The sequence below is a fragment of the Dromiciops gliroides genome, chromosome 1 (assembly GCF_019393635.1).
Source record: "Dromiciops gliroides isolate mDroGli1 chromosome 1, mDroGli1.pri, whole genome shotgun sequence".
NCBI lineage: Eukaryota > Metazoa > Chordata > Mammalia > Microbiotheria > Microbiotheriidae > Dromiciops > Dromiciops gliroides.
In genome coordinates, this window is record NC_057861.1 from 5,083,864 (window position 1) to 5,102,104 (window position 18,241).

The 18,241-nt window shown below is 54.3% G+C and overlaps 1 protein-coding gene across 13 annotated transcripts in view; it reads left to right on the forward strand.

Moving 5' to 3' along the window:
- The window catches only part of TXNRD2 (thioredoxin reductase 2), a 90,826-nt gene that overhangs the window by 31,599 nt on the left and 40,986 nt on the right, over positions 1–18,241 (forward strand). For all 13 annotated transcript variants that reach the window (XM_043987727.1, XM_043987668.1, XM_043987661.1 and 10 more), the window contains 3 exons: positions 3,058–3,077; positions 4,476–4,567; positions 8,643–8,817. In XM_043987727.1, the coding sequence (XP_043843662.1) occupies positions 3,058–3,077; positions 4,476–4,567; positions 8,643–8,817 (287 nt within the window). The remainder of the gene's footprint in view (positions 1–3,057; positions 3,078–4,475; positions 4,568–8,642; positions 8,818–18,241) is intronic.

Here is an 18,241-nt window from a genome sequence, read left to right on the forward strand (position 1 = left end):
CACTGGGCCAAGCTGACTCCGTCCACATCTCTTCCCTGAGAGTGTCCGGAAGCTTTCTTTTTCCTTTCCTGCTCTCAGGAAGAACAGTGTCCCCTCCTGCAGAGTGCGGGCACACACCGACTGGTGGTTTCTGGAGGTCATCTGTGGATCACTTCAGTCAGCGCTTTGTCCTCTCAGCAGTTCTCTGGTAGCATGTTTTGCTTTGTGGTGTTCAGGTTTTCAGACGTTTGTTCTTCTGAGAGACCTAGGACCCTCCATTTGTCTCCTGTTCTCAAGATCAGTGTGTTTTGCTTGCGCAGAAATCATCTTTTCTGTTAGCCAGGTGCTCCCTTTTTCCTGGCAGCCTTCTCTCCTCCCTGGGGAGCCTCGGCCAAGGCCCCTCTGTGGCTCATCGCTGTCCTCGGCCACCCGAGCCCTGCAGACCCCTGTCTGTGCTGACAGGGGCCTTCCGGGCCAGGCTCTGCCTTTGTGCCCACCCTCCATGCCCTGCCCTTTTGGCCTTCTTTGGTGCACACCCCCGAGTTCCTTGGGCAGCCACATGAGTCCCTTTGGCGCCGTGGGAGGGAGAGGGGCATCCAAAGGGTCTTCCTTGATGGTTTCTCCAGGGCAGTCTGGCCTGCCTCCCCTCCGCCTGGTAGGTCACTTGTTGGCCCTGTCTGTACTCATCTGCCAGGGCCAATCCCCAAAGCATTTATTAAGCCCCTGCTGTATACAAGGTAGGGAACGCAGAGACAAAATGAAAGGCTGTTACTGCTTGCAGGGAGCTTAGTTCTAAGAGGGAGTTACAGATGTAAACAGACAAGGATTATTTGAGGGTGGAGAGAACAGAGTGCTCTTTGGCAGAGGGATAAACTGAGGTCTAGAAAGGGGGTGCAGCTGGCACAGGTCACAGCATTTATATTAAAGACGTGAGCTGGCAGGCCTCTTGGTCTCCGTCACCTCGAGCCACTTTCCCCTGCATGAAACTAACTCCATGAAGTGTTGCTCGAGGGCCTCCCCTCCTGCAGTCTGGACCGGGAGCCCCAACAAAGACCTGGGGAGCACACTCAGTGCTTCAGTTGGCCTCCATGCGCCCGGGTGCATCGTGCCTGTGCTTCTCCCCTGTCCTCCCTCCCCAGGATGTAAGCACCCTGAGGGCAGGGGCTGTCTTGTCTTTGGCCTTCGTGCAGTGCCCAGCACATAGTAGGTCACCTGACTGATTGACCGGCTCATCAGTGATGGCTCCCTGCACACACCGGTGCATTTCAGTGCAGTCAGCTTCTGAGAGGAAGCCAGACTGACCTGACAAGGGTCAGGGTTCTTAAAGAGCTGGAATCATTTGGAATTAGTTTGTGTGGGCATTTGCTCCACTTCCCAGGCCAGTGTCAAGGCCCAGCAGGTGGCATACTTCCCTCCACATACTGGGATATCCATCCTCCCTCTTCCCACTGTCTGGACCTGGCCTGATCTGACCGGCCAGCGGTCCAGGCTCTGGACAATGCTCAGCCCTGTTGGATGTGAACTGGACAGTGGCAGGCGGGGCTAGGCCTGGGCCTTGGGCCCACATCTCTGCCCCCACTTCGCCCTGGGGAAGGGGCTGAGCAGCCGTCACTTCCCGCGGGTGCCTCCAGATGATTCTGAGGGATAGAGCCCTTTTTGAAATGGAATTACCTTGTTAGTACCTGTGGGGATTAGGCCTGCCATCATCTTATCCGTTCTGACATCACCTCCTCCTGTTCAAAGAGCCGGGGAGCCAGGCCCTGGCCCACCCACATCTGCTCCCGCCATGGAAACGTCCACGTTGGCCCGGTGGCAGCGCGGCTTTGCCGCCGATAACAGCAGGGGATTTAGACAATTAAAGCAAATATTTGCAATGATTGAGCGGGCCTGGGCCTACGTGTTGGGCGCCTTCGTTTCTTGGCACTTGTGTCTTCGAATTAAAATGGCTTTACTCTTTCCCTCCTCCCAGAAAGCGAGTGCTCTGGAACCCCCTGGGTTTTTGCTTCCATGATAACAAAATCTTTGAGTCCAAGCAGAGACTTTATTGGGGCCCCTTTCTCTTTCCATCTGTGGCCCATATGGGAAATGGGAAAGTTTGGTGGGTCCCAGTAACAGTCGGAATAATGGGGGGAGTCTTCTCCTCTTCCCCCGACCAGGGTAAGGAGCCCTGAATTGGGAGTCCAGGGCCCTCGGTTCAGTGCCCGGACATCCAGCAGTGGGGAAGTCTGTTGTCTGCCCTGAGGACGCTGGATCAGACGGCTGTCGAGGGCTGAGCTGTGTGCCCTTGGGAAGCCCCTTCCCCTCTCTGGGCAGGTGGGCAGGGTTCCCACTTGTAAAAGAACACTCTGAAGTTCCTTCCAGCCCTCAGTCTGTGATCCTGCGGTTCCCCTTTCCTTGATCTGCTCATTTAAAATGCACGCCCGTCCCCAGGACTCCAGGGATGAGGCTGGGAACGACCCCAGCCCAGCCGGTCTTCCTCACTTCTCCTAAGCAAGTTTTCCTTAACATGTGAGGGAACCAGATGTTGAGGTCGCCCATGATGATGACCGTCCAGCCCCAAACTTGGGTTAAACACCCGCCAGTGCTTGGCAGGAAGACCCTGGTCAAGCAGTCATGCCATGGGAGGGGACTGACCGGCATCTCTTCAGACACCGGCTGCTGCCATGTTGTTTTCAGGTTTCACAGACAGACTTTCTCTGCATCAGTCAGAGGCCTCCTCTGACGCCCTCCTCAGGGGTTGAGGGGATGCTGGTTCCCAGAGATCGGCCGGCCAAGCCTGGAAACCTGGTGTGAGGCTGGTGGCCCCCAGTTGGCTGGCTGCTGTCTCAGAAGGTCGGCCGCCCGCTGAGCGGCGGCCTGTGAGGAGTTCTTCATACGCCCGGCAGATCGGGCCCGAGAGAAGGGGAGCCCCTGACTTGGGACCGTCCTGACAAAGTGTCCACGGTGAAGCCTGACTCGTACGCCCCTCTCGCCGTCCAGCCTGAGAGTCTCACCACACGCAGAATGACGGGCGGGCTTTGGGCGGTGGGAATGTGGAGGACCCACTTAAGTCATTTGCTCTTTTCATTTCCTTTACAGGCTGGTGGTTGGAGCCAGCTGTATCCTTTACACGTGCGGAGACAGACGGCTTATGACGATGATTGCTATTCTGGCTGTTGGTGTGCATGTGTGTGTGCAGGGATGGAAGGGTGTATGTGTGTGAGTGTACGGGGGTGTTGTGCCCTGTGTGTGCACACAGGGGTGTGTGTGCATTGTATGTACGTGTGTACGCACACATAGCGTGTGTAGAAACCCCTCTTTATTCCGAATGGTTCTTCCTGCCCGTCACCTATCTCAGGGAGTCTAGTCACGCTGTCCTGGGCGAGTAGTCCCAGGCCCTTGACCTCGTGTTCAGGCGCCCAGCAGCTTGGGTGGGCTGGGGGAAAGAGCGTGTGTATCTTGGGTCTTCTGACGATGTGTGGGGCTGCCGGGACTCCTCTCAATGTTGCAGGAACAAAGGTGACCCTCTGCTCTGCCCATAGAGGTCGGACTTAGAGGCAGCACCCCCCTCCACTGGCTCTTCCTTGAGGGGCCGTGCCCAGGTCCAGGAGTGGAGGTTTAGGACTGGCAGTGACTGTGTGGAGCACCCTGGTCATGCCCCTTATTTGGCAGCAGATGCCCAGGGAGGAGGAAGGCCTTGTCTGGGGTCACCCGGGCAGTGGGACACAGCTGCGGGGCTCTAACCCAGTCTCCCCAAGCTCAGATCTGCCCACAGACTGGTGCGGCCCAGTTAGAAGTGGGGAGGGAAGTACGACGGCCTGGGGGAGAGGTGGGCAGGGGGCTTGGTTAGTGATGCCTGGGACAGGTGATGAGCAGCGTCTCCTGAGAGGCCCTGCCAGCCAGGGCCATGTCCTTGAAGGGCACCCCAAGGAGCCTGGGCCTCCACTTGTGCAGAGAGGACTGAGGTGCAGCAGGAGGCAGGCCCGGAATGGCAGGGAGCATTGCCGGAGGCCTGGGATCCCAGTGGGGCCCGGGCACTCACTCCCTGAAGAGCTCAAGGGAACGGCTCGGGGAGGCAGGGCCTGGCAAGCCTAGCAGAGGGCAGTGGGGCCTAAGACCTCCGGGAGGGATCATCCCAGAGAGGAAGGGAAGGCCCATCCCTGCAGGCTGCTGCGGGGAGTCCAGGTGCCTGCTCGTCAGGGGGTCCCAGCAGGGATCCCTGTTCAGAGGGGTCCCGAAGGGCCTTCTACCCTGCTCTGGGGGTGATGCACAGCACTGGGCCTGGGGTCAGAAAGATCCGAGTTCAAATCCTGCCTCAGACAGGTTCTCTGTCTGAGCCGGATTTGTCACTGAACCCCTCAGCCTCAGTTTCCTCGTCTATAAAATGGGACTAATAACAGCCCCTCCCTCCCAGGGTTGTATGTGTGAGGATCAAAGGCAGTCATGTCTCCAGAGGGCTGGGTGAGCACCAGTTACTGTCACTTCTCTGTTCTTTCCTTGAGTCGCCCCCTTCCCAGACGTGTCCTTGGAGTGCGCGGGATTCCTCACCGGCCTTGGCCTGGATGCCACCGTCATGATGAGAAGCATCCCACTGCGAGGCTTTGACCAGGTAGACGTTGGTGCGGCTCCCTGGTCCGGCACTGCTTGGTGCCCTAGTGGTCATGGGGCACCCTAGGGACCCCAGAGGGCTGGGGGCCTCCTGAGGAGCCGCCCCCCAGGCTTAGCATCTCCTGCCCAGGGGAGGACTTTTAAAGCTTGAGGCTGTGGGATCCAGACCCCCCCATGAGAGCCAGGAAGGAGCGGCATGTGGGCGCAGGCCGCTTGGTCATGCCCGGGGGTGCCTTCACACCATGTCTGATGACATGGAGATCTGGCCATCACTGGCACAGTTGTGCACCAGGGATTCCTGTCTCAGGCAGCGTTGGCTCCATGACTCCTGAGGGCCCTTCTATAGCTGAGTGTGTGCTTGGAGGAGCAAGATCACATACCACAATGGAGGCCGGAAGCACTGAGTTCAAATCCCGCCTCAGACACTCCTAGCTGTGTGTCCTGTAGCCAGTTCCTTCCCATCTCTGGGCCTCAGTTTATTCATCTGCACATGAGGGGATTGGGCTTCTGGTCTTGGTCTGTGTGTGACCCTGCGCAGGTGTGCATCCACAGGGCCAAACGGTGTTATTGTGAGCACAGACCACACCCTCGCAGATCCTGGAAAAGTGAGTGTGGTGCAGCTTCTCCACCAGCTGGGTCGGGGGGCTGTGAGCTCTCTGCTGCCTGGCACCGTGGAGATGCACACATTTGTATGGCCCAGGCCTGTCCCCACAAGCACCCCATGCAGCAGGGAAGGCGAGGACTGTGGCACCCTGGTCACCCCGGGAAACCGGGGCTTATGGTGGGGAAGTGGTGAGTGGCAGAGACCCCCCCAGCCCTCGGCTGCCCACACGAGGCTGACTCTAGGACCCTAGAAAACGAGAAGAAGGAACCAAGCTGGGGCACATGAGCCAAAGGGAGGCCCCCGTGCAGTCCAGTCGGTCAGCATTGATTAAGCGCTGACCAGGTGCCAGGCCCTGTGCTAAGCACCAGGGTCCAGAGGAAGGCAAGAGCTGCCCTCCCCTCAAGGCACTCCCTGTCTATTGGGGGAGATGACCTGCAAACGAAATAGAGACCATAGATGGGAGGAAGTCCGAGGGCAGGCTCGGGTGAGCCTGGGAAAGGCCTCGTATGGATGGGAGCACCTGAGTTGAGACCCAGCAGAAGCCAGAGAAGCCAGGAGGGGGAGGCCTTCCAATCCTGCAGACGGCCAGGACAGACACAGGTATGGGCAGCTAGAAGGGCCCAGGGTGTGACAGGCTCTCGGTGCCACACCGAGGGTTTGATCTGGTCCTGGGAGTCATGGGAAATGACCTGGCCAGGCCTGCTTTAGAAAGATCAGTGTAACCACTGAGTAGAGGATGGCCTGGGTGGGGGAGAGGCTCAGTCCTGGGGTGAGGGGACGGGTCGGGGCTGCGGGAGGAGAGGAGAAATGTGAAGGCAGAAATGACAGGCCAGACTAGTGGCGGCTCCTGACAGGAAGAGAGGCGGGTCTGGGGGGGGGGGGGAGTGGATGGAGAGCTCTGCCTTGGACACACTGAGGCCTCCGGGACATGGAATTGGAGATGTCCCCAAGGCTGTGTGCCGCCCAGGACAAAGACTAGACCTGGAGTAGCCTAGGAGAAGAGAAGAGGGCGGGGATGGAACCCTGAGGGACACCTATGGTGAGAGGCTATGATCCGGAGGGGATCCAGCAAAGGAGGCACAGGAGGAGCCGTCAGAGAGGGAGGGGAGAGCCAGGCTAGGACTGTGTCCCAGAAACCCAGAGAGAAGAGAAGGCCAAGGAGGAGAGGGTGACAGACAGTGTCTGAGGCTGCAGAGGCCACGGAGAAGGAGGACTGAGAAGAGGCTATTGGGTATAGAGCCGTGTTGGTGGAAGAATAAGATCAGAAGGCAGACTCCAGAGGGATTAGAAGAGAGGAGAGAAAGTGGAAGCACCAAAGGCAGATACCTTTCTCGAGGAGTTTGGCCACAAAGGAAAGGATTTATCAGGGCCAGCAGCTCACGGGAATGGACAAATCAAGGGAGCATTTTTTGAAGATGGGGAAGCCACAGACCAGTAGCATTTAGTAAACACCTGCTGTATGCCAAACGCTGCAAGTCAGACTTTTAAAAGTCATAGAACAGACAGACAGGGAGTGGGGGAGGAATAGATATGTCCCAAGTGTGAGCAGATCTCAGGAGACTTAGCTTTTTTACATTTTTATTTTAAGTTCCAAATCTCCCACCCCTAGGGAAGGCAAGAAATATGATACCCATTATACATGTGAAGGGATACAAAACATTTCCACATTAGCCGTGTGGCCAAAGAAAAGACAGGGAAAATATGTGGTTTGTTTTGCACCCAGAGTCCATCAGATCTATCCCAAGAGGTGGATAGCAGATGCCATCAAGGGTCCTTTGTTTTGTTTTGGTTTGTGGGGCAATGCGGGTTAAGTGACTTGCCCAGGGTCACACAGCTAATAAGTGTCAAGTGTCTGAGGCTGGATCTGAACACAGGTCCTCCTGAATCCAGGGCCGGTGCTTTATCCACTGTGCCACCTAGCTGCCCCCAAGGGTCTTTTGTAATTATCATGGATCATTGTCTTGATCAGAGTAGCAGAGTCTTTTACAGTTGAGCCTTGTTACAATGTTGATGTTACTGTGCACAGTGTTCTCCTGGTTCTGCTCACTTCACTTTGCATCAGTTCATATTAGTCTTTCCAGACCTTTCTGAAGTCCTCCTACTTGTCATTTCTTAGAGCTCAATAGTATTCCATCACCATCATATACCACAGCTTGCTCAACCATTCCCCAGTTAATAAGCATCACCTCAATTTCCAGTTCTTTGCCACCACAAAGAGCTGCTTTAAGTATTTTTGCACAAGTAGGTATGTTTCCTTTTTCTTTGATCTCTTTGGGATACAGACCTAGCAGCGGTATTGCTGAGTCAAAGGGTATGCAGTTTTAAAGCCCTTTGGACCTACTTCCCTAGGATGGTTGGATCTGATACTTTTAAGAGGACACTTGGAATCCGGCCTCAGACACTTAATACTTACTAGCTCTGTGACCCTGGGCAAGTCACTTAACCCCAATTGCCTCACCAAAAAATAAAATAAAATAAAATAAAATAAAGAGGACACTTGGAATTCTTTCCAAGCTTGCAATAAGTTCAAGCTTACAGTGAGTCCTTAACCAGTGCTTCAGTGCAGCTGAGCCAGTGATCCCCTTGGAGTTCTTGGAGTATGTTTTCTCCCTCATCAGAGTATGAGCCCCTTGGGGAGCAAAGACCTGTGTTTTTGCCTTTATATAGATCAGGGATCCAAGTGCTTTGCACAGAGCAGGTCCTCCAAAATGCTTGTTGCCTAACTCAGGGGCACACTACAAAAGAGGGGACAGTGCCTACTGATAGAGCCAGAGCTAGACCTGGAAGGGAAGGGCCATAAACTTCTTGGCATCCCAATGCACTTGTTTACAGATAGAGAAACTGAGGCTGAAGGAGGGGAAGGAAGTAAATGGCAGAGCCCAGATTCTGTCCCAGGCCCTGCCTCCCGGGAGACACAGGGCCTGAGGCTTGATTGCAAAGAACAAGGCTCAGAAGTCCAAGATAAGACCCGTGGAATGGCCAGTGGTAGTTAAGAGCAGGGGTTTGTATCTCCACCGACCCTGTCTAGAGTGGCCGCCTGCCCTCACTGAAGCTAGCTCCCAGCGGGCTTTGGGGGCCTTAGGCCTCCCTCTGGAAAGCACCCCCCTCCCGCCCCCAGCCCATTCCTCCATTTACCTGGGGCTCCCTTCTCAAAGTGGGGGGGCGGGGCTTCTTCAGTGCTCTCCTTCTGGACTGTTCTGAGTCCAATAGGCTTAGGACCCATGGCCTCAAGCTAGCGGGCCCCACCTGGCAGGACCCTCTTAGGGTACACAAAACTCGTAGTGCCTTTGTGCCCAATGAATGAATCCAAGCTGTTTTCAGACAGTTAAGGGCCCACAGCGTGCTTCCCTCGACAGTGCAGGCTCAAGACAGTGCACAGCTGAGGCCTGGGTCTGGAGGTTGGCATGCGTGCGCACACACACAGCTGAAGAAGTATCTTCCCATATTAACATTTGTGGCTTTTTCTTTCCAGCAAATGGCTCTGTTGGTGACCGACTACATGGAGGCCCATGGCACAAAGTTTCTGAAGCACTGCACGATGAAAAAATTGGAAAAGCTTGAGGATAACCGCCTCCGAGCCACCTGGACCAACCACGAGGAGGGCAGAGAAGAGGCGAGCATTTTCGACACAGTCATGTGGGCCGTAGGTAAGTTTGCGTCGTGTAGAAGTGCAGTCGCATGGGCTGCCCCTCTCTGTGTCTCGCTTTCCATCATGGCCCAGCTGGGCCTTTCCAGGCCGGGCAAGGGCAGGTGGCACCCTGTGTAAGAGGCATGCTGGGTCGCAGAGGTGCCTGGGTGGTAGTGAGCTCCCTGTCATACCCTGGGTGCTTTACAGAGTGATGTCTTTAGAAAAATAGTCTCTTAAGTCACGCTATTTTTCTTTTTTCCTTTTTTTTTTTTTGTTGTTGTTTTTTATCATAAGAGGATTTTATTATTTTCCAGTTACATGTAAAGAGAGTTTTCAACATTTGTTTTCATAAGATTTTTAGTTCCAATTTTTTTTCTCCCTCCCTCCCTTCCTTCCCTCTTCCCCAAGACAGAAAGCAGTCTGGTATAGGTTATATATGTACAATCAATCACATGAAAGGTATTTCAAGCATGCTATTTTTCACTTCCTTCCTTTCCTTTTTTGTTTGAGTCTTCTTATACAAAATGACTAATATGAAAATGTTTTACATGATTGCACATGTATAACCTTTTGGGAGGCAATGAGGGTTAAGTGACTTGCCCAGGGTCACACAACTAGTGTCAAGTGTCTGAGGCTGGATTTGAACTCATGTCCTCCTGAATCCAGGGCCAGAACTTTATCCACTGTGCCACCTAGCGACTCCACATGTATAACCTATATCAGATTGCTCACCACTTCAGGGAGGGAAGGAGGAGGGTCAGAATTTGGAACTCAAAATTTTTTTTAAATGTTAAAAATTGTTTTAATATGTAATTGAGAGGGTAAAGTATTATTTAAAAGCAAAAAAGAAAGGGACAGTAGCATCTCATAGAATCAGAGACTGCTGAGGCTGATCCTCTTCTAAGCGCCTGACACGTCCTCTGCTTGAAGACCACTGGTGATGGGGAACTCACTACCTGTCAGCATGGTCAGTGGCTGCTTGGAGTAACTCTGATAGTTAGACCTGTCTGCGTCCCTGTAGCTTCCACCCACTGGTCTGTCTTCTGCCTCCCAGCACTAGCCGGACCAAGGCTAATACCTCCTCTGGGTGGGAGGTGCCTCCACTGTTTGAAGGCAGGAATCACGTCCCTCTCCCCAGAGCTTATCTGCTGAGCATCCCCAGGTCTTAAAAAGCATGTCCTTCTGTCTGACGTGAACCTTGGAGAATCCTAGACAGTCAGAGCTGGATGGACCATAGGATGTCGGAGCTCAGAAGGGTCTGTGGAAGGAAACAGACTGGGCCAAGCTCTCTGCCTCCAAGCCAGGCCAGCATTCCTCCCCAGTCCCCTGGGCTCCAGTCTCTGTCATTGGCCTTGTCCAGCTGATGGCCAAGATCCTTGGGACTCGGGCGCTTGCTTGTGAGCCTCTTTCCCATGAAGCGAAAGACTGACAGAAGTCAGAGGTCGGGAGTCCAGCCCCTCCGGGATGCAGTGTTACTATCTCGCGCTGCACCATCGCCGCGGTCTTTGGCTGTGAGATGCGGTCCCAGCCTCCATCTTGCCCAGATGCACCGGCGGTTGTGTCACCAGAGGACTGTCATTGTTGCAAGAGTAGAAGGGCCTGGTTGGAGGGGGAGGACAGAGTCCCGGACGGTGGCTCCCCCGGTGTCTCGGGAGGTGGGCGGGGCTGCCTTGTTAAAGACTGGCCTTGGAAAGACCAATGCTGGGAGGCCACCGAGCCCCAGAGAAACCTTGGGGCCTTGCCAGGCAGTGGCACGTCCGCTTAGCCAATTTGTGAACATCTCTAAGGGTGGTGCAGTCACCGGCATGGTTTAGGGAAGAGCTTGTTGCTGTCTGCATGAGGCTGGGGGAGACCCGGGCATGGTGGGGCCTGAGTCATTCATTCATGCCTGAGGTGGGCCGGAGTGGGGAGGGGGCTCAGCCCAGCTTTGGGATCAGGCAACTCCAGGGCTCCAGCTGGAGCTGGGGCTCCTTAATGGCGCTCATCAGGGACTTGGGGATTCAGATAGTGAGCCCATGGCTGGGGGCTGGTTACAGGCCCTGGAAAGGATAGCCCTGCAGGTCAGGGTGACTGGAGCTGGTTGGCCAGAGAGGCCTGGGGGACCATAACCAATTCAAGGGGACTATTGCCCAGAAGTTACCTAAGAAGTGGCTCAGCACCAAGGCAGATAGAAGGGGAGTGAGGGGGAGGGGGGAGCATGCTGGACTTGGATGCCAGGCCCTGGGTTTCAAGTGCTCGACTGACGCATTCACTGTGTGACCATGCACAAATGACTCGCCCTCTCTGAGCCCATTTCCTATTTCTCTAAAACTGAAGTCCTATTGGCCCTTCCCACCTCACAGGGCCCACGGATCCAAAGAGCCTCCGTTGTTCTTGGCCCAGGCAGCCCGACCCATTGGAGAGGGAGCCAGCCTGGGGGCCAAGAAGCCCCGGGTTTCTGACACCTGCTGGCTCTGGGGCCCCTTGGGGCAACAAGCTCCGTCCCGAAGTTGGGGAGGAGGGGCTGAGCTTCCCTGGGCGGAGGGAGGCTCCTCACCAGGGGGCCCTGACATAGCAGTCACAGAAGCCGCCCCCCGCCGTTAGTGTGATGGGAAGCCATTTCCATGTTAAACGTTCCCGTGGAAATCCTCCGTCTCATTCTCAATATTTAGGGTTTCTTTTCAGCGCTCCTTGGATCAGATTTCAGGCTGGAAGGGGCCTCAGAAGGGGGAGGAAACAAGCGTCTGAAGTCCCTACTGTGTGCCAGGCACAGAGGTTACCATATGATTCCCACAGCAGCTGTGGGAGGGGGGTGCCATTGGCAATCTCCATTTTACAGTAAAGGAAACTGAGGCACACAGATGAAGTGATTTGCCCAGGGCCCCACAGCTAGTAAATCTGAGGCAAGATCTGACCCCAAGGCCCGTGTTCAATCCCCCCATACAGCCACTGTGCCTGGGCTCATGGCATCCAAAGGCAGGGGAGCCTGCCCCAGGGCAGACTGGCCACGAATAGGGGCTGAGATTTTCCCCAGAGAAATCCAGGTTGGTTCTTGAAGAAACCTCGTCCCGCGCCTTCATTCGTCCATCACACTTCTCTTGGCCCGTCAAGTTTCCTATGTCGGTGGGAATGACCCAGTGGGGCCGGGCGGGACGCCTCCTCCTGTGGTGTTATTTGTCTTTTGCCCTTGAGCGAATGTCAGAAATGGGGCTTCGCTGGGTGCAGACGGTGGCTCGGGCCTATGGCTGGCTCTGGGCAGGCCCCCTTGGGGGGAGGTTCTCAGGATGGCTATGAGGAGCGGGCAGGCAAGCCCATCTGTGGTGGCGCGTCACCCACCTTCACTGCCTTGCTCTGCTTGGCCAGTGGCAGGAGGAATGAGCCTGTTGTTGACGTACAGGCCAGTTAGGGCCTTTCTGAGAAGAACCGTCTGCACCTTGACATTCACACCACGCAACATAGAGTAGGGGAGCCCCAGCCATGCGTGTTGACGCTACAGACCCAGTGGGTGTTCTAGGGAAGGAGAGCTCCGCGGTGTCCAGGCCTCACCTTACTCTACACCAGCCGCACATGGTGGCCCTTCCCTTGTGGGGCAGGCACTGGAGTCGGGGAGTCCGAGAGGCCAGGGGGTCCAGCGCCCACATGGTGAGGGCACAGGAGAGAGGAGGCCACCGACTCCCAAGGAGGGCCGACTGTCCCTGGAGACCAAGGCTTCACACTTCTTCATAGGGCATTGGTTCAGAAATAGCCGAGGGCCATTTCCTGTTTGAAGCAGAAATGACTTCCTCGGGCCTCCTTTGGAGGGCCTTGCCATTGGCTGGAGGTGGGGATGAACTGTTGGAGAAGCCATCCTTCAGTAAGTACCGAGGCAGAAGTGACCCCCAAGGGGCCCCCACATTCCAACAGACAGGGAGGTGACGTGCTGAATGGAGAGTCCAGGAGCCCCAGAGAGGAGAGGAGAGGGAGCTTCACCTGGCAAGAACACCAAAGCCCCTTGATGCCCGGGCCTCTCATGCCACACACTCCCTAACAGAGCCATTTGCTGCCAGATGACTAAGAATAAGCTCCTTCCCCAGACAGATACCCAAGGTTCACATGATGGAAGTTCCCCACGGTGCCCATGCTAGCTCCTGCCACAGACGCAGTCTGCTACAGGCCCTCACGTCTAGGCTTTCCAGCCCATGGTGGATTTAAAAGGTACTGGATGAGGTGGCGCAGTGGATAGAGCACCAGCCCGGGAGTAAAGAGGACCCGAGTTTAAATCCAGCCTCAGACACTTGACACTGACTAGCTGCGTGACCCTGGGCCTCACAAACAAACAAACAGACATTGGATGAGATACCCCCCTTCCCAGATCAATGGGTGGTCCTAGCTGGGGGCTGTGCATGCCCCTCTTGTCTGGTGCACCTTGGCCTCCATACCCACACTTGGCTTTGGGCACTTGTTTCCCTGCTGCCGCCCCAACCTGGATTGCAGAGAATGAGGCCTTTTTTATCAGCTGAAAACGGCCAACTGCCGTCCTGTTTCTCTCTGTTCTCACTCAACCCTTATGGATTAAGCACATTAACAGTTGAAGCTGCTTAATTGAAGTGTAGTTGGGTTGTGATTCATTGTTTTTCCCTATATCAACACACCCACACCAGGTGTCCCAGATAATAGACTGGGAAACTTAGCCGGTGGAGGATTTCCTGTCTGCAGATGTGCCAATTACGGCTGATTGAAAAAAGTCAGCCTGTTGGGTTAGCGGGATCCAGCCTGGAGAGTTAACCAGTTGTATCCTGAATTATAGGGCTTCAGGCTTAACGAACACAGTCCCATCAGTGGTGCCAGGATGAGATGCCATCGCGGGAGATCTGAGCAGTTACAGCCACTTTCTAAAGTGGGTGCTCAGCTTGAGTTGTCACATTGTGGCTGATGGGGGAGAAGGACACGCTTACATCCGACCCCGTGTTCTCAGGGGAGGTCTGGCCAGGCTGGATGGACCTCAAGTACTGACCCCAGGCTCAGCCCACCAAAGCTGGGAGAGCCTTGGCACCCAGCTGGCCATGGGGTGAGGCCCGCTCCGGCCCGGGGCAGCCAGGGCAGACCATCTACTGAGTTGTGGAGGCTGTGACTTGTGTCTGAAAAGGGACTTCTTGCCTGGGCCAGTCGTGGATCCTTCCACATGAGCAAACTGAAGCAGACAGGGTAAAGTGGCTTGGTGAGGGTCACCTGACTAATAAGTGTCTGAGGCCAGATTTGAATTCAGGAAAGTGAGTCTTTCTGACTTCAGTCCTCGTGCTCAATCTACTGTGCCACGTAGCCACCCGGCACATGGCAGGCACTTAATAAATGCTGAATGACTGACTGACTGACTGTAAGGTTAAAAGTGGGCTTCCAGCAAAGGCACATTAGCTCTATTTGCATAAAAAGATTCTTTCCTAGGCCTACATAGGCCTTCTTTCTCGTGTCACCAGAGATGGTGGCAGTTTATTCCTTTGGGGAGCCTGCAGTGACCAGGCTGGTGGCAGGGTGGTAATGGGGCAGGGCGGCCTGCAGGGCCCATCGCTCTCCCCCTGTCTCCTGAACCCTTGAGAGGGTCCCTGCTCTCCCCAGGGCAGACACCCAGGTCCTCAGGCCAGTCTCAGTGTCTGATCAGAGGCCTTGCTCGTAGCTCTGGTAAACCCCTGAGAGCAGCAGAAGCTATTTCCTTGTGACTCGTCAAGGGGGCTGCCATGACTGGCTATCATCCCTCCCTAGTCCAGACCCCGCAGCCTGCCCCAGCCTGAGCAAGAGCATCTTAGCCAACACTACTTTGTAGATAAGGACTTGAACCCCAGAGCCCACCAGGAAGCAGCTGAGCCAGGATCCCTCCACCCTCCTCCTTGGGCTCCTGTGCTGACTCGGCGAGTCAGACCAACCACTGAGCCTTTGCTTCGGGCCATGGTCTGGATAACTGAAGCTCCCCCAGTGCTGCAGCATTATCCTTCCTTGCCTGGCTCGGCCATCATCTCTTTGCTCTCCTGGTTCAGGTGGCCCCTGGCATCCTTTGATGACAATGCCACTTCTGTTTGTCCCTCTGGTGATCTCTGTCCCCATCTGCCTCCCTGCCCCCAGTGGTTAATTTATTCTGGACCTCTCAAATCGCTTACCCCTAATCATGGGTCCCACTCGCCCAAATCTCAGTAGTAGCTATGAGGGCCATTGGTTGCCTCACGTTTCTAATTCTCCTTGCTTATCACTCATCCTTTGTGCATTTGTGTATAAACCGAACAGCTGATCTGGTAGCAAGCATTTATTAAACACTTACTGCATGCCTGGCACTGTGCTAAGCATTGAGCATACAAAAGGTGAAAGCACAGTCCCTAGCCTCCAGAAACTCCCCGTCTAATAGGGGAGACAACATGTGCACATGCTGGGCATAGAAGACACATACAGAGTAAGGGGGGGCACTAGCAGTAGGGGGCGGGGGAGAACCTGGAAAGCCCTCCCCAACAAGGTGGGAATTCAGCTGCATCATGGTTGGCCTGGTTTAGAAGAGAGGTGAGGAAGGCCTGCCCAGAGGTGGCAGGTGGGCGGATGGAGAGCCCGGGATGTGCTGGTCACCAAGAGGATGGTTTTGGCCATGAGACCTAATAATGTCCAGCAGTTGTATGCGGACTTTCCTGCTTTCTCCCAGGAGAGGGGTGGGGCACCATGGGTGTGGAATGTGGCATGCAATGCCCGAAGAGGTTGCTCTGCTGGACACTTTTGCTAAAATGTTTTCCTTTGTTGCAAGGAAGAATTCATTGGGGCATGGGGCTAATGTCAGGAAATGACTAATGTAAACACAAAAAGTCAGCCATAAAACCTTCAGAATAATTTTGAGCAAGGGAGAGACTTCTTGAAGAAAGGGGCAACTGAGTTGGGGGGAGGATCGTTTCCCAAGCCTGGGCCAGAGCATGAGCAAAAGCACTGAGTTAGTGAGGATAGGATGAGAATGGTGGAGGGCTCTAGCCCCACTTATATGGGAGGACAAAATTTCAAGAGAATTCATCAAAAGAAGTATAAAACTTGGGGGGAGGAGCAGTTAGTCAACAAGCATTTATTAGGCACCTACCATGTACCAGTCACTGTGCTAAGAACTGGGGATACAGAGACAGGCAAAAACACTGGGCCTGGAGTCAAGAAGACCTGAGTCTAAATGTGACCTCGGGCACTGATTAACTGTATGACCCTGAGCAAGTCCCTTCACCTCTATCTACCTCAGTTTCTTCCGATGTAAAGTGGGGTAACAGTAGCATCTAGCTATCTCCCAGGCTTGTTGCAAGGATCATATGCAAAGTGCTTTGCAAACCTTAAAGCTCTATAAAAAATGCTAGCTATGATGATTGTACTAATGGGGGTGACATGTCAATAACTGGGTGTCAGTGACACACAAGTCTATACAAGGTAACTCTGTATCCCATGCAGATACAAGGTAACAGTAGAATAGAAGACACTGCTGCCCACCCAGGGACCGGTAAGGTCTCCTGCAGCAGGTGGCATTTGAGCTAAGATTCAAAAGAAGTTATCGATGCCCAGAACTGAAAGGGAGGAGAGAGAGCCTTGTGGCCGTGGGGACGAGCCTGTGCAGAGGTACCAAGATGGGATACAGAGCGGGATGTGCGAGGGGTGGCCTAGAGGCCACAGAGCACGTGGAGGGATGATGGAAGGTGTAAGGAGGCTGGAAAGGTGGGGGACAGTTATGAAGAGCCTTAAATGTCACGCAGAGGAGATAACTGGGAGCTACTGGAGTTTATTGAGGAGGGGGGCGACATGGCCTCACCTTGACTTTAGGGAAATCCCTTTAGTGGCTGAATGGAAGCAGGCTTGAAGCAGAGAGAAACTTGAGGCAGGCAGACCCTCTGCTTCTACTGCAATTGTCCAGGTGTGAGGGGATGGTGGCCTACACCATGGTGGGGGCAGTGTCAGAGAAAAAAGAGTATCTGTAGTGAAATTGGTGCAGAGATGTTGCAAAGGTGAAATGGGCAAGAGGTGCTGCAGAGGTGAAATCAACGTGAGATGCTGCAGAGGTGAAATCAATGTGAGATGTTGCAAAGGTGAAATGGGCAAGAGGTGCTGCAGAGGTGAAATCAACGTGAGATGTTGCAAAGGTGAAATGGGCAAGAGGTGCTGCAGAGGTGAATTGGATGCAGAGATGACATTGATGGGCCTTGGCACCAACTTGGTGATGGGGGGTGAGAGATAGTGAGGAGTCCAGGATGACTCCTAGGGTCTGGGCCTGGGGGACTGGGAGGATGCTGGGCCCTGAGGCAGTGAGAGAGGAAAGGGAGGCTTGATGGGAGGAATACCTGAGACCATGGATTTGTATAGCCAGCTCCCCTGGTAGAAGCTGCTTCCTGTGAATTTCTTGGGTCATTCTTCCTGCCTCCCTCCCAGTGTTGGACCTGGGCTAAGTATGGGACACCCTTCAGAGGAAGCTGCAAGTTATTTTCCAGATTTATTGCACAGTTCCTCATATCAGGCAGAACTCCGCCATCAGATAGGTTTGTAGCTGTCCGTTGAGAGCGTGAATGAGAAGGACCTGTGTATGTATAAGGCTTGTGTCACCTAAAACTGACCTGGGCACGCACAGTGGGTGGTGTTGAGGTGGACAGTTGGGAGCCCCAGAAATCACTGGCATCAGTCACTTTTATGAACAGTCTTTAGATTTTCTTCCCGGGGGGTGGAGGGCTTAACATTCAGCAATGGACAGCTTGTGTGCTCCGCGGTGTGAAATGGTGATCAGGGAATGTTTTATGTGACAAGATCTTGGAGTTTGTCATTAACCCTTGTCCTCAAACACAGAAAAGGTGCTCAGGTTGCCGTCACCACCACCACCTTGTTTTTTCTCAAGGCTCAAAGATGGAGATTTAAAACACATAAGCAAACAAAATAATAGACCTCCAAGGATCTGACTGAAGGTTAGAAAAGAAAAGGAAATCTGCTTTAAGGCTTCCCTCCTCCTTGTACCTCGTCCAAGATCCTTCTCCGCCGCCTGTGCCAGGACTCATGCATTCAGCAGCGCGGTGTCAGATCTTACCTGTCGTTTGGACGTTTCCCTTCAGTTTCATCTGAGGAACAGCACGACTAGAGAATGTGCCACAGGTCACAGGCGGGATGAGCCTGTGGGCTCCTCGGTTTGATTTGGTGTCTGAACTGCCCCACGTACACAGACAGCCTAGCCACGAGCAGGCACCAGAGACTAGCTGAGGCGCCATGATTGTTTCCCCTCAGGTAATTGCTTTCCCTTCTAGGGATACCTTCCATCTGCCCTACACGTGTCTTGCATGTGCCTCCCTATGGGTGACGCCCCCTCTGGGCTCAGTCACCCAGCATCCACTCGCACTGGCAAGCCGGGTTTCCAGAAGACAGTTAGCATTATGTCCTCAGAATTCGGGGGTGACCTTGAGGGTTTCTGGGGTCTCTAGCAGTGTTGCTCACAAGACCCCATTGTACTTGCCATT